Raw genomic sequence first — 16,354 nt, 5'->3', positions numbered from 1 at the left:
TTGTGGGTTTATCTGAGAGAAAAGGCAGCAGTACTAAACTGTTCAACAGTTTTGAAAGAATAAATAAGCATACACTTTAACAATATCATTGCTTACTAATCTCAAATGATGCATAAATGGAATATGATTTAAAGAAATATACATACATAGGAACAATTAGATGCTGGTTGCAAAAGTATATGTAGTGGGATTCAGTTTTTTTACTCTAATGCTTTTGCATATCTCTTTTTTCTCCAGTGGACCTATTAGATTTCTATAATAACAAAAGTTTTTTTTTAAACTCTCAACATACAGGATTTGCAGTAATGTTTCATAACTATTACTTTTCCTCTCCCTTAATTCAGATACATTTTTCTCCAAAAAGCTTCACAGGTCAAAACGCAAATTATATAAATCTTAAAACAAAAAACTCATTCATTCATTCAACAAATTTTTATAGGATACCTTTTGTGTGCTAGGCACTATTATGATTAAGCAAAGTACTAACATAGTGATTTTTCTTTCTCCAACTTCCTGTCTGCCCTCTTCTGTCTAGTCTGAAGTTTCCTGGATCCCCAATAAACATTACTCTGGGATTTACGGTCTGATGAAGCTTGTCCTGACCAAGACTCTTCCTGCCAATCTCGAGAGAGTCATCGTCCTTGACACGGATATCACCTTTGCCACCGACATTGCAGAGCTGTGGGCTGTGTTCCACAAGTTCAAAGGTAATGGTAGCCCATTTGTTTTTTTCCCGATATTTTTGTAGGTATCAGCCTGCCAAGAATAGTGGTTCATTCTTTAAAAAAAAGGTGAGGTCACCTGGAATGAGGCCGTGCAGACGCGTCGGTAAGGAGTTACAGATCTGGTGGAATATCCGCTCTGCTTGGATTGGAGAAATATTAGAGTAAAACAGAAATTTGTTTACATTTGTTTAGTAAATGAGAAGATGTTTTTAGCAGAGAAATATCAAATGTGTATCTTTCGTATGCAGATAGCGGAGCGTTCACATACTTGTGTCAGCAGGTGTGTTTGTTGGTTTTCTTTTTATTGAAGGATGGTCTAATTGCCAAGAAAGTCTGTGAGGTAGTAGAGATGAGCATTGATTCTAGAGATTTTTTAAATGTTCTCACGACTTTTGCTTTCATTAACGCTGTGGTTTATAATTTTAAGGAGATGTATGTGTTTGGCTTTACAAGACATTCTTTCTAGTCCGGTGGGTTTCTTTATAGCTATTATTGTAACTCTTATCATGGCCTCAAGATATATGAGAGTACCTAGTGGGAAATTGTGAGCTCAGTAGGTATATTAACTGTGGCATGGATGTGTAAGAGAAGTGACAGGTTAGTACAGATCTTGGGCTGTTATTTTAATACCCCTCTCCCAGATGTCTTTTTAAAAATTACATTATTTTAAAAATTCTTCTATACTGGATGAGTACAATGATAAAGAAATTCAGTAGTGAAATTTTTACTTCTTGTTTGTTTCTCTTTTTTTAATTGCAACACTGGCCTTTTCTGTGTTTAAAATCCCTCCTGCCTTTCCTCTTAGCTCCATATCCTGTGAAAGTGAAATACACTTAATGATTTTAAGTCATAGCATTTTCATAACTCACAGGATATTCTTGTTGGTTTCTATTTCTATTCATGAGCAGAGGGTGAATTTCCTTGCCTTCCCCGGTCACTCCCTGCTTCCATCTCAGGGCTTCTGAGCTCTGGGCTCATTGAAGGAAGTCTTAAGCAAATCATGGAATGGCACTCCTGATCCCCGGGACTCTTTGCCTTATTGGGATCAAAATTTACTTTTCTTATTCGTGTCAATAATGACCCTACTAAAGATATCATTTAGTACAACTGAGTATGTCAGAGCTCTCTAATCTTCATAGAATGTGTGGACGTGTCCTTTTTTTTTCATCAAGAAACGGAAGCTTAGAGGGATGCAGGCTTCTCCCAGAGTTGAGATCAGAGTGCCTGTGTCTTGGCTTCCATCCACTCCTCTTTTCAAGTACCCGTATCATGTCTGCTTGTTTTCCTCTTCCCGATCACAGTGAACACACCAGGGGGTAGTTTTTCTATAATTACATGGTGTTTCATTCATATTTTTATGCTGATGTTGAGTGTTCAGTGATGCATTTCTTAAGCCAGTGTTTATTGCATCCCTACTGGGTGTCAGGCAGTACAGCTGGCTCTGCAAATAAAGGGATGAGTAATGAGGGGACAGGGGGAGTTGTCACCTCTCCTAGAGGGGTTAGAGAAGGGAGCTGGGAGCTGGGAAGGTGTCGCAGAGCAGCTAGTAATTGTGCTGTCTCATCGGGTGAGAATGGTGGTCGTATGCACTAGACTCCCACATTCTCCTTTGGGAATAAAGGCCTTATTACCCCAACCGCTGGGAGCAGTACCTGCAGAGGGGGCTGTCAGGCATCAGCCCTTTTTGCAGTTGCCTCAGTTGAAGGGCGTGGCCATGCCTGTGGCCACACCCATTCCCCCCTGCCCCCACCCCCCTCACACACACACCATGAAATGGCTGATGAACATGGCATCCTGCAGGATCATCTGCAGCACTGGGATACTGCCTCACAGGCTGATTTCCCCCTCTACCCAGGCCTGCTTACTGCTCTTCCCTTTCATAGGTGCTGCTTTCAAGAGCTTTCCTTAATAAACCTCTTGTATGCTGACTTCTATCTCAGAGACTTTTTCCAAAGAAGCTCAACCCACATCATATATTAAGAGCTATAAGTCTCCGTTGGATAAGTACAACCACCGAAGTTGCCAGAACAGGTGATGAGAAATTGTAGAGCTGTAGCTGGGAAATCATGTTTATTCTCTTGCAGCTTGCAGTGACTGTAGTGCTAGTGGGGCTCTGTAGCCAGTAACAACAACGTGAATAATTGTGGTTATTTTAAATACGCTGATATCATCTGTGGAAGGGAAGGCACCGGAGCTCTTGCTGCTCCAATAGCTGGCCCAAGGACTTGACTTGGAGAACTCTCAGATTCAAGGCAGTTCCTGGGGCTGAGCAGGGTATATGGGCCAAGGTCAGGACAGGGACAAGGAAAATTTGAATGCAAGGAGCTGAGTTAATGGGCTGCATTTTATTTGTTGATTCTTTTATTGGTTTATTTCTAGCATTTGTTAGGCCCCCACTGTGAACAGGAATACATTAAATGCTGTTGTTACCTAAAGCTGTTGAGAACACAGCACCTGCTTTCAAGGAACTCAAAAACAAGGCAGAGTGCATTGCATTTTTATCTATCACCAACAATGGAATACCAAACTCAGAGGGTTTCCCATGCCCACCCTAATTTTTCTGGGAAAATACAGAGATGAGAAGTCAGTAAGGACGTTCGTCTCTTCTCCATATGTCACTATTTTGTATCACTTGTGTATGTGTATGATTTCTTTTTTTCTAAACTGAACAATTAGAAGCCAGGCCATGAAACAGGAAGAAAGCCTGTTGGACAGGCCCATAAATGTGGATGTTCTGATCAGAGAGAGGGTGTTCTTCTCTCATAAAGGCAATTGTCTTTGACATCTTTCACTGTAAACAGTTTCAGTGACGTTGATACAATTTGGCCTTGCTAATTTCTCTCTCTCTTTCTCTTTTTTTTTTGAGGCAAAGTTTTGCTCTTGTTGCCCAGGGTGGAGTGCAATGGCACGATCTTGGCTCACTGCAACTTCGGCCTCCCAAGTTCAGGCAATTCTCCTGCCTAAGGCGCCTGAGTACCTGGGATTACAGGCATGCACCACCATGCCCAGCTAATTTTTTGTATTTTTTAGTAGAGATGGGGTTTCTCCATGTTGATCAGGCTGGTCTCAAACTCCTGAGCTCAGGTGATCCACCTGCCTCAGCCTCCCAAAGTGCTGGGATTACAGGCATGAGCCACCACGCCCGGCCAGTTTTTCTCTGGTTGTCTGGGTCTAGTGGCTCTTGTTCAGATCGTACATAGACTTGATTCCTTTGTGGCATTGTGAAAGCCCCTTGTTTTTAAATTCATTACTGGGGGAATTAGGAAAAAGCCTTTTTAAGGAATGAGACCCATCTCAGCCTCTAGCATAGGAAGCCTCTTAGAGATGCCCAGTCTTCCCTCAGCTTCAGCTAAGCAGCAGATAGCTCCCTCCTGTGTCAGGGGTTTGCACCTTTACCCAGCCCACAGCAACAGTTGGAAGATTTCAGAACCCCCAACTCTCAGCAGAAAGAATCAGACATACCATTAAAGGCCAGGGTCAGGAGTCACCCATTCGTCACCCAGAGTCAATATTTACTGAGCTCTTTCTAGGTGCCAAGGAGCCTTATAACTCACTGTTGGGGCTATTGCAGGAATAAAACTGGAGAGCCCCTAGCTAAACCGAGGTGCCAGTACCAGAGTGGCTGGCAGCCCTGTCCTAATGGAAAAGTCAGGGGAGCTGGACATGGGTACAGTGTGCTTCTCACGAGATGCTTCTGGTATACCTGGCAGGGGTCCCTCATGTGGGAAACTTGTTTATATAGGCAGGCATTTCTGCAGCTCTTGTCTCACCCGTGTTCAGTTTACACCTGTCTGACTACTGCTTTGCCACTGGGAGCCTGACTTTGTGCTCTCCCTGGCATACCAGGGAAAACCTGCCTGGGGCAACCTGTTATTCTTCAATGGAAGGCGCAAATTCAGTACACCATTACAATGGAGATGAGTTCAAAGATTTTTTTTTTTACATGAGTCTTGCTCTGTCGCCCAGGCTGGAGTGCAGTGGTGCAGTCTCAGCTCACTACAGCCTCCACCTTCTGGGTTCAAGGGATTCTTCTGCTTCAGCCTCCTGAGTAACTGGGATTATAGGCACATGCCACCATGCCTAGCTAATTTTGTATTTTTAGTAGAGACAGGGTTTCACCATGTTGGCCAGGCTGGTCTTGAACTCCTGACCTCAAGTGATCTACCCGCCTCGACCTCCCAAAGTGCTGGGATTACAGGCATTAGCCACCGTGCCTGGCCAGTTTTATACTTTGAAATGCTGGGCAGGGAGGGCACAGTGGATCAGGAGGGCAGTCCTCCATCCCTGGTCACATCCCTGGTAGGAATGAAGAGTCAAGCGCAGAGAGACAACTAGCAGCAGATGTAAGAGAATAGAGTGTGGGTCACTGTGGGTTCAAGGGCAAATGCCTGAATGTTTCATTTAAAGAAAGTGGGAAAAGCAAGGAGCCCAGTCTACGTTCTGATCTCCAGCCACCAGCTTGTGCCACCTGGCTGTGATGTGGAACCGGAAACCCTGTCAAAGGTCATTGAGCCCTATGTTGATATACGACATTTAAACTTGTGTTGTAAATGGATGTGAGGCAACAGAAAATTATAAGACTTCACTACAAAGCTAAACTCAGTCCTTCCCCTTGTGAGTTTATACTTGAGTGGAGGGAGACTGACAACCAACAAATAAGTAAAATATGTAACATGTTAGTGGTGATTGGCGCTCTGCCTTTATCTGGGGGAAGAGTATAAAGCACCCTAGGCGTAAAGAGCGGCAAGGATGAACTTTGTGGAATGTCCTGTTTCAGGAATGAATGGAGGTTGGATCAGAGCAGAGGGAGCCCAAGGGCATGCTGGGGGCTGCTGAGGTCAGGTCATAGGGGCTACAAAGGTCAGGTTACAGGGACCATATTTGTCAGGCCGTGAGAAGACTGCCTTTCCCTTCAGTGGTTTGGGGAGCCATTGGCAGAGTTTGAGCAGAGGCGTGATTCAGTCTGATTTAATATTGCTAATGGCTCACCCTGGCTGTCCTTTTGAGAATAGGATTAACAGCAAAACCTATTCTCAAAAGGTTTGGGAGATAATTCCAACCATCTGGGGGAGAGATGATTTTGGCTCAGACCCGGTGGAGCAGTAGAGATGGTAGGAGTCATCATATTAAGGGGGCTTTTGGAAGCTCAAGTTGTCAGGATGTTGCATTGATTGGATATGGGGAATGAAAAAGCCTGGAGTCAGTGATGACCCAGGGTGGCTGGCTGGGTGAGATGACATTTGAGAAACACAAGACTGCAAGAATGGGTTGTATGGGAAGATCAGGAGTTTGGTGTGAGGCTTGTTACATCTGAGATGCCTGACACACATCCGTACAGAGCTGGTGAGGAGGCACGTGGCTACTCCAGTGTTGTCAAACAGAGGGAAAGCTAGCTACCATTTCTTAAGCACGTCTTATGTTCTGGCACCAAGCTAGCAGCTTTTCACATTTGAAGGTTAAACTGGGCTCAAGAGAGGTTAAATTACTTTTCATGCTCAGAGAACTAACATAGAGCAAAACTGAACCCCAAACCATATGGCTTTGGAGTCTGTGCTCTGTCCACTAGCCAGGAGGCCTTGCTGCACTTAGGTGGGGTGAGACTGCTGAGTGCGTGTAATCTGGGACCCCTGCGTGCCTTAGTTTTAACTGCACAAAACACTGGAAATAATATGTGATTGTCATCATTTGGGGAGGCTGTTGCAAAGGCATAAATAATAAATGCACACCCATAATCTGAAGCTTTTGGAAAAAGGCCATGCTGAATATTCCAGATAGTGTTTTGGTCCAGAAGCACAGATGCCTCCCCTCTAAGGGGATCTTATTTGCCACAGTGTAAATTTCCGACCCTAAAGCAGGTAGGGTCAAATTATCCAGCACGCATGGGCACTACCGTCCTCACCCTTATGGCTCCACAGATGTGTCATGCCACTGGGTATCGTTCAGGGCCTAATAGACTCTGTGTGGTTCCTTTCGGCTAACATGTTGAAGCACTTAGTCTGTGCCAGCCACTCTGTTAAATACTTTATGGATAAACTCATTTAATCTTCACAACCCTCCCATGAAGTGATTTCTGTTCGTGTTCCTATTTTAGAGGTTTGGGAACTGATGCTTAGGGAGGCACAGATTACCTGGGGTCTCACATTTCTTAAGCCGTGAAACTGGGATTTGAACCCAGACAGTCCGACTTTGAATGCAGTCCTCTTTACTCTGCACCCTCTGTTCCCTTGAAGAGGAGTAAGAGAAATCATTGTTGTGTAGGTGGGCTTCAGAGTGTCTTTGGAGAGACCAAAGTTAGATTGGTGAAAGAACGCAAAGTGACCATATGCACCAGTTTGTGGAGGGCAGGCCCAAGACGATACAGGCATTCGGAGGACAAAGGCAGGGAAGCACAATTGGCAGAGTCCTCACCATGCATCTGATCTGCTGGCGCCTTGATCTTGGACTTCACAGCCTCCAGAACTGCAAGCAATACATTTCTGTTGCTTATAAATTACCTAGTGTAGTTTTCCCAGGATGTGAGAAATAAAACCCCAGTGTCCAGAATCCTGGCCCAGCGTGTGACTTCCCAGAGCATTGTCTTTAAGTAGCTAGAGGTGGGGTCCAAGAGCTCTACCCAGAGACTCAGCATGGTCTAGAGATTAAGTCAGGGTTACCCTCTTGACTCTGTCACTGTGGACAGATCCTGTGGCCTGAAGATTTGTGTCGTCGAAAAGTTCCTGTGTTGAAACCTATCCCCCAGTGCAGTGGCACTGAGAGTAGAGCTTTTAGGAGGTGATTAGGTCATGACACCTGTATGAGTGGGATTAGTGCCTTTACTAAAGAGGCCTGAGAGACCACTTATGTGTGAGGACACAATAAAAGGGGTGCCATCAGCTGTACCTGGTGGCTCACACTTATAATCCCAGCACTTTGGAAGACTGAAGCAGGCGAATCACCTGAGGTCAGGAGTTTGAGATCAGCCTGGCCAATGCGGCAAAACCTATCTCTACTAACAATACAAAACCCAGGCATGGTGACATCCACCTGTAGTCCCAGCTACTTAGGAGGCTGAGGCAGGAGAATCACTTGAAACCGGAAGGCAGAGGTTGTAGTGAGCCAAGATCGTGCCATTGCACTCCAGCCAGGGCAACAGAGCGAGACTCTGTCTCAAAAAAAAAGGGGCACTGTCAATGACGCAGAGAGTCCTCACCTTGCCTCTGATCTGCTGGTGCTTTGATCTTGGACTTCACAGCCTCTAGAACTGCAAGCAATACATTTCTGCTGCTTATCAACTGTTCGGTGTCAGATATTTTGTCACAGCGGCTCAAACTGAGTAAGACAGCAGGTTATGTGAGTTGACTTAAGCCCAGAGAAGGAATAATGCTAATGGGGTCGTTGTAAGGATTGCTCAAGATAATGTGGGTTATTTTTCCACATTTTGTTTTCTCTAAGGACTCCTGCCAGAGGGAAGGGGATGATGGCACATGTCGTTAGCGTGTGCCTGCTCCATTAGCTCACAGTTCTGTCCACAGAGCCATTGGGGCTGGGCTGCCTGTAAATGTGAAATAATATAGAAAAGCTGAACATGAAGAACACTGAAGTATTACTTTTGAAAAGACATTTGTAGAAAGTTTATGCTTAGAATCAGTTGCCTTGGAGTTTATAACACTTTGAAGTTTCCTCAGGTCTCATCTTTCGTTGTTACCTTGCTGCCTTGCCCGTCTCCTCTGATGGAATTGGAGTAAGAACACCTTAGGGAAGAAGAGACCAAGTTTCATGTCCCTGCTGATCTCCTTATCAGCAGGGTGATCTTTTGGAGGTCATTGACCCTCTCTCTCCACCTCGCCTCTGTATCTGCAGAAAGAAGATACTGACAGCCGAGTGCAGTGCCTCATGCCTGTAATCCCAGCACTTTTGGAGGCTAAGGCTGGTGGATCACGAGGTCAAGAGATCGGGACCAGCCTGACCAACATGGTGAAACCCCAACTCTACTAAAAATACAAAAATTAGCTGGTTGTGGTGGCATGCACCTGTAGTCCCAGCTACTCAGGAGGCTGAGGCAGGAGAATCGCTTGAACCCAGGAGGTGGAGGTTGCAGTGAGCCGAGATGGCGCCATTGCATTCCAGGCTGATGACAGAGCACTCCAGGCCGATGACAGAGCAAGACCTTGTCTTAGAACAAAACGAAAGAAAGATGATACTACCATCTGCTCGCGGTGGCAGTGTGAGATTTGGGGAGGGGATTCAGTGATCCTGGTGCCCGACAGACACTTGGGAGTTGTGCGTTTCTTTTTCCTTTCCTCCCTCCTCTCTCCTAAGTTTGCTATTGTCCCAGTGGCCCCTTTTTCTTTGACTTGAAATCTGTCTCTTTTCCTGCCTTCCCTTACCTCCAAATGAAGTTCAGTGTCTCCCGCCCTGTTAGCCTGTAGGAAAGGAATCAAAGAAGACCTTTCGAGACAATCCCATGACCTCATGCCAGTTGGATTTCCCTGATTAAAGCCTTCCCTTGGTGGCTGGCCCATTGTGGCCTCTTCCAGGGCTCAGCGTAGACAGATTTCCACTCATCTCCCATCCTCTCTTGACATTTCCTAAACTTGAGACACTGTTTTGCCACAGGGAAGAAAAACAGAAATTTTAAAAGATGAAATTCTCAAGGTGCTTTAAAATGACACCAACAGCCAGTGTCTCTATAGGTGATGCGTTCCTAGTAGAGAAGGTGCTGGAATTCAGCTGGGAGAGAGCAAGGCTGGTCCCATTCTTGGTCAGCAGTCATAAAATTTTGCTAAAAGTCCTGGGCATTTCTTTTTCATCTGTAATCGGCCTTTAGAAGTTCTCCTGGGCTGGGCACAGTGGCTCACTACCATAATAGCAGCACTTTGGGAGGCCAAGGTCAAGAGTTTGAGACCAGCCTGGCCAACATGGTGAAACCCCTGTCTATTAAAAATACAAAAAAAAAATTAGCCAGGTGTGGTGGCAGGCGCCTGTAATTCCAGCTACTTGGGAGGGTGAGGCTGGATAATTGCTTGAGCCTGGGAGGCAGAGGTTGCAGTGAGCTAAGATCACTCCACTGCACTCTAGCCTGGGTGAAGGAGTGAGACTCCTTAAAAAAATAAATAAGAAGTTATCCTGCACTCCCAATACTGATAAAGTGCCCTCCTCACTCTCAGTTTTCATTGCTTTGTTTAGGTCTTTAGTGTCTCTGGCTCCTAGTTGGTTTTCCTCTTGGAGAATTTATACGACCTGTTCCATGATTTCCTCCGTGTACCCTCCTGCTTTCTCTGCATCTCTTACCCATGCTGCCTTCTACTCAGAATGAGAAACTAGCACTTTGATTTTCTTGATAGATGCTGCTGGTTCTTCCGTTGGTCCAGCCAAGATGTGCACCACTGAATTAACACCAAGGAATTTTTCCCTGGCAGGATTTGATGAAGAGGTTTTAGTTATTTTCAGATTAACTTTGAAGCAAATCTGCCTTTCCTTACTATGCTAGAAAGATCATTTAACTTCTCAGAGTCTCATTGTTGTTGTTGTTCTATAAAAGTGAGGGAATGATATATTCATAACTGCCCCATAGGCTTTATTTTGGTGATCAAGTCAGATAATGGCTGTGTATTGCACAATACCTAATAAGTGATAGTTCGCTTCTTTTCTTTCTGTATCTTAGGGTCGTTGTTGTTTTTTTTTTTTCTTGCTCTTCAACCTGAAATTGAGTTTGCAGACCAGAAACCAACCCTAACCTCTACCTACCTTCGAGAGTTCCTTGATCCCTTTTTCCCTCCCTCCCTCCTTTCTTCCCTTCTTCTTTCCCTCCCTCCCTCCTTCCCTTCTTCTTTCCCTCCCTCCCTCGCTTCCTTCCTTCCTCTTTTTCAGCTTCCTTACTTAGACCTGCCTGCCTGCCACAGCCATTCAGTCATTCATTCTTTCATTAATTTACTACCTCGGAGCCTCTTGGCCTGCCCTTGGCCCTGGGGGTAAATACCGAGACAGAACCAGCCCTACCCTCCTGTTGCTGATACCTGTTAAATGCATTTTATGTGTCACACCCTGTACCATCTGGTTTAACCTTCATGAAAGTCTTTAAGTCTGTTGCCTGAAACCACTATGAGTTAATGGCAAAACCTGGACTGAAACCAGGCTGGTCTCAGAGCCCACACTTAACCACTTGATTCTGGATCCATCTGAACACATGGTTACATGCAAGTGTAGAAAGTTGTTTGAAAGGGAAAAGACAGGGTGAGGTCGAATCACATTTTAGGGAAAGCATTGCTAGTGAGGGAAGTTGGGGGGAGTCAGAAGGGCTTCTAAAGAGAGAGGGGTGGATGTACTCACCTCTCCACTCACTTAGAGGGAGTGGCGTAGGCAAAGACCTGAGGTCCAGAGAGAGAGAGGTACATACAGAAACCAGAAGAAACATTCAGTGTACTTTTTTCTTTTTTTTTTTTTTTTTAATTGAGATGGCGTCTCGCTTTGTCCACCCACTCGGGAGTGCAGTGGCATGATATCCACTCATTGCAGCCTCTGCCTCCCAGGCTTAGGCGATTCTCCTGCCTCAGCCTCCCAAGTAGGTGGGATTACAGGCTTGTGCCACCACACCCAGCTAATTTTTTGTATTTTTAATAGAGACAGCATTTCACCATGTTGGCCAGGCTGATCTCAAACTCCTGACCACAGTCAGTACGGCTGCCTCAGCCTCCCAACATGCTGGGATTACAAGCATGATCCACTGTGCCTGGCCCAGGAGAACTTGTAAAGGCCCAGTTCAGATGAAAAAGAAATGCCCATGGCTTTTAGCAAAAAAGTTTATAAGATTTGAAAAGATCCCTTTGGCTGACCTGTGGGGATGATTTGAAAAGTGAGGCAGGAAAACAGTACTTTGTTTTTTTGGTTTTTTTTTGAGATGGAGTCTCGCTCTGTCCCCCAGGTTGGAGTGCAGTGGTGCGATTTCAGCTCACTGCAACCTCCACCTCCTGGGTTCAAGTGATTCTCCTGCCTCAGCCTCCTGAGGAGCTGAGGAGCTGGGACTACAGGTGCACATCATACCTGGCTAATTTCTGTATTTTTAGTGGAGATGGAGTTTTACCATGTTGGCCAGGATGGTCTTATATTTTGACCTCATGATCTACCCACCTCAGCCTCTGAAAATGCTGGGATTACAAGCGTGAGCCATGGCATCTGGCAGAAAACACTACTTTGAAAAAGAATTGGCATCAGGTAGGAAGCTACTGCTCCAGTCTCAGCAAAAGACTATTGCGGCCCATAGCAGGATGTTAGCCTTGGAGGCAGAGGGAGGGTTCCGGATTAGATAGTAATGGGTGGGGAGTTCAGTTTCAGACATGCAGAAATGGGATAAACAGGTCTAGATCTTAGAAGAAGGGTCAGGGCTAGGGGTTTCTTCAGGTTTTTTGTTTTTTTTTAAATTAAACTGAAATAGAGCTTTTTTGTGTGTTAAAATAGATATTCTCACCAGATTATTAGTTTCCTTTTCTGGATGGCCAGGTGAGCCCCAGCGTAGAATCAGGTAGGGTAGCCCTGTAGTGCTGGCCTGCCATGCAGGGAAGGGGGCGGATTTGATGAACCAAACACTGGGTAATCGGATGGGGGCAGGATGAAAGCAGCAAGCACAAAGGCTGGGCAAGGTGTGATTGGCAGGCTGTGATTTGGAGAAGGAGGAACGGAACAGATGCTGAGCAGAATTCATGAGGAAGAGGTATCACTGGACTTGCCCTGCCTGTGTCATGAGCTCCTCCTTGAGCAGTCCACACCCAGTGAATGATGTCTGCTGCTGCCTCCAGCTGCCACTGTGTTGTAAAGCCAGCCATGTCCCTAGTTCTGTGCTGGTTACTGGGTGGGGCAGAGGAACGTCATGGATCCATCACCAGGATTCCACCAGGCCTCTCCATCAGTTGGGGCTTCTTTAGATACACAGAGCCCAGGGGGGTGAGCTGGAGGATGCTTTTAGGCTCCTCACCAAGGGGAGGAATGACATTTCTGGAAGTGAATGTGAGATGTTTCTTTCCCCACTTCCTTTCCCAACTCAAATACTTACTCTCAGCGTAGAGGGACAGATGTGTCAAGGGCCCTTCCTTGGTGTTGCTTTGCATCCTCTTGCCATCTTTGCAACCTCAGGATTTCGCTCAACTCTAAACCTCTGTTTCCTGTGGGCAAAATGGGGAGAATGATATCCATGGGTTATTGGTATGAGGGTAGAGTGATACGATACATATCAAATTCTTAGTGCTGTACCTGACACAGTAAGCTCTTAACAGCGTTAGCTCTGCTGGTACTAATATTAGAGCTGTTTTGTTTTGTTTTGATTTTGTGACAGGGTCTTGCTGTGTCATCCAGACTCAAGTGCAATAGTGGATGGTAGCTCATTGCCACCTGAAATTCCTAGACTCAAGGGATTCTCCTACCTCAGCCTCCAGAATGGTTGTGACTGAAGGCATGTGCCACCATGTCCGGCTATTTTTATTTTTTATTTTTGCAGACAAGGTTTCATTTTGTTCCCCAGGCTGGTCTCAAATTCCTAGGCTCAAGTGATCCTCCCACCTCCCAAAGTGATGGGATAACAGGGTGGGCCACTATGCCCAGCCGAGCCATTTTATGGTAATTGATAAAAGACTATTGTCTCCTTACCCAAACAATTCAGGATGAGAGAGGTTCTTAATATTAGGGGAGACAGTACTATGCCTTGTGAGTAAACTTCCCAACGTAATCTCAATTAAGATGGGAAAAGAAGACTGAGAAATGATTATGTAAAAGCCTAGGAGCTGGGGCTTTGCTTCTAATTGGAAAGAGCTGGACTTGGGTCCCAATAGGGGAGAGTACAGGCTGTGGAGTGAGATGGTCCCAAGACGTGTGTTTGAGGCCCTACTCTTCTGTGCACTTTCCAATTCAGCTTCTCATTCTCAATGAGAATATGATATTAGGAGCAAAGTGTGCAATTCACCTGGTATTTTGCAGGTACCTGTCATATTAGCTCAGTTCTGTGATGCAGGACTTTTCACATTTTCCTATTTCTGAAATTGAGATGTGACTCACAAAAGCAACTTGACAGATGGTCTTTTTCTCCTGGCAAATGTTTTGATGTATCCTATAATCAGCAGCCTCTTAGAATCTAGAAAATACATTGTGATAATTTTTATTAACAATATCTCTTCAGGTTTTCTTTTTATCTTTGAATTGTAGAGGGGAGAAAGAGGGCGGGTAGGACTCCAGACTAAAGAAGAAAGAGCTGAGTTAGTCAGAGAGGATTTCGGGGTCCTAGCAGACCATTCCCTGATATTTTTTTTTTTTGAGACGGAGTCTTGCTCTGTCACCTAGGCTGGAGTGCAGTGGCATAATTTCGGTTCACTGCAATCTCTGCCTCCCAGGTTCAAGTGATTCTCCTGCTTCAGCCTCCCGAGTAGCCGAGACTACAGGTCCACACCACCAAACTCGGCTAATTTTTGTATTTTTAGTAGAGATAGGGTTTCACCATATTGGCCAGGCTGGTCTTGAACTTGTGGCCTTGTGATCTGCCTAACTCAGCCTCCCAAAGTGCTGGGATTACAGGCATGAGCCGTTGCGTTCAGCCTGTTCCTTGATTAACTTGCATTGTTTGATCACAGGGTCCTGGAGCACATGTACCATAGCAATTTTTTTTTTTTGTAAATATCCTGCTTGTGTCTCACATGTTGGAATGGGTGACATCTCTTGGTAAGCCCTCCCACGTGCAGACCGACTGCTTGTTTCCTCAAAGCAAGTGTTTGTATAGGATGTGAGCAAGGAGAGAGGGGAGGTCAAGGGATATAGAGTTATGATATAGATACATTTGGGATTTCTTTGAGAATTACCAGGAAGAAATATTGAAAAGCCAGAACAGCATTAAATCCAGAACTCCAGGAAGCTGCTCTGCCATGATGTGTTGTTCCTCATTCAGACATTGAGTAAACGTTTATTGAGTACCTGTTTGTTACCAGATGCACACATTGTACTGTTTAATGCACATTGCGTTAGAAATTCACATGGCCAACCTAGCCTTCCTTGAAAAGATCTGATGCTTCTCGGAATATTTAATATGATTAATGTGAGGGGGTTTTTTTTGTTTTGTTTTGTTTTTCTGGAGATGGAGCCTGGCTCTGTCACCTAGGCTGGAATGCAGTGTCGCAATCTTGGTTCAGTGCAATCTCTGCCTTCCAGGTTCAAGCAATTCTCCTGCCTCAGCCTCCCGTGTGAAAGTAGCTGGAACTACAGGCACACTCTGGCACACCTGGCTAATTTTTTGTATTTTATTAGAAATGGCGTTTCACTGCATTGTCCAGGCTGGTCTAAAACTCAGGCAATTTGCCCGCCTCAGCCTTGCAAAAGCGTTAGGATCGCAGGTGCAAACCACCGTGCCCAGCCATTAATGTGAATGTTTGAGCTAGAACGCTTTTAACATCAGATGCATTGAGTTCCAGAGCTTTTGATTGCAAACACAGCTATTGTGGATGCATAGATGGGACAGGGCTTTCCAAGGACATTCTGGACAAAGAGGGTGAGTGAGTAGTTTGGGACCTAATAAAAATAATCCCTGGAAGCAAGAAACAAATGCTCGTTGAATGAAATTACAGAAATAAAAGTCCACACCTTTAGAATCATGTGCTCAGCAAAGAAGCCAGTTTCTTTGTTCTTGTTTGCCCTAGATACATCTTGGCCAGGGACTCTACATGAAAGTTAGGGTTACTCTTACTATAAGTAAGCACCAGGCCAAATTGGATTAATAGTCATGTGAAGGCTAAGAGGTAATCTCATGATGATTGACAGCTCTCCCTTCTGAACAGTAATTCCGAACCATGGGGTGGAGGGTAGGAAGTATTAGAATTACCTATTGGGTCTTTTCAAATTGCACGGGTTCGTGTCCACTCTTCCGCAGTGGCCTGCTCCTCACCAGTGACTTGAGAACCATTGCTTTAGTAGAGGGTTTCTTCCTTGACACTATTGACATTTGGGGTGTATATGTCTTTTTGGGTTTTTTTAAGTAGTTGTATAAATATATGGGTAACGTGTACAATGTTATTACATGTGTAGATTTTGTAGTGGTGAAGCCAGGGCCTTTAGGGACTCTATCACATGAATAAGGCACATTATACCCATTAGTTTTTCATCATCCTCCTTCCTCCTTCCCATCCCTTCACCCTTCTTAGCTTCCACTGTCTGTTTTCCCACTCTCTACATTGTTGTGTACACATTTTTTAGCACCCATTTATAAATTCAAGCTTGTGATATTTGAGTTTCTTTTTCCGGCTTGTTTTATTTCAGATAGTGACCTCCAGTTCCACCCATGTTGTTTCAGAAGACGTGGTTTTATTCTTTTTTATGGCTGAGTAGTATTTCATTTTGTCTGTATACCACATCTGCTTTATCCATTGATGGGCACGCTGATTTCATGTCTTTGCTATTGTGAATAGTGTTGTGATAAACGTGAGTGCAGGTGTCTTTCTTAAATAATGATTTTTTTTTTCCTTTGATTAGATGCCCAGTAGTGGGATTGCTGGATTGAGTGGTAGTTCTGTTGTTAGTTCTTTGAGAAATCTCCATACTGCTTTCTCCTGATTTGCATTCCCACCAACAATGTGTAAGAGTTCCCTTTTCTCCATGTCTTCATAATATCTGTTATTTTCTGTCTT

At 44.8% G+C, this 16,354-nt stretch overlaps 1 protein-coding gene across 10 annotated transcripts in view; it reads left to right on the top strand.

Moving 5' to 3' along the window:
* The window catches only part of LARGE1 (LARGE xylosyl- and glucuronyltransferase 1), a 635,729-nt gene that overhangs the window by 340,506 nt on the left and 278,869 nt on the right, over positions 1 to 16,354 (top strand). For all 10 annotated transcript variants that reach the window (XM_035261739.3, XM_054245858.2, XM_035261475.3 and 7 more), the window contains one exon: positions 536 to 707. In XM_035261739.3, the coding sequence (XP_035117630.2) occupies positions 536 to 707 (172 nt within the window). The remainder of the gene's footprint in view (positions 1 to 535; positions 708 to 16,354) is intronic.

The sequence above is a fragment of the Callithrix jacchus genome, chromosome 1, assembly GCF_049354715.1.
Source record: "Callithrix jacchus isolate 240 chromosome 1, calJac240_pri, whole genome shotgun sequence".
NCBI lineage: Eukaryota > Metazoa > Chordata > Mammalia > Primates > Cebidae > Callithrix > Callithrix jacchus.
The sequence above is the reverse complement of the archived record's forward strand: the minus strand, read 5'-3'. Positions and strand labels throughout refer to the sequence as shown.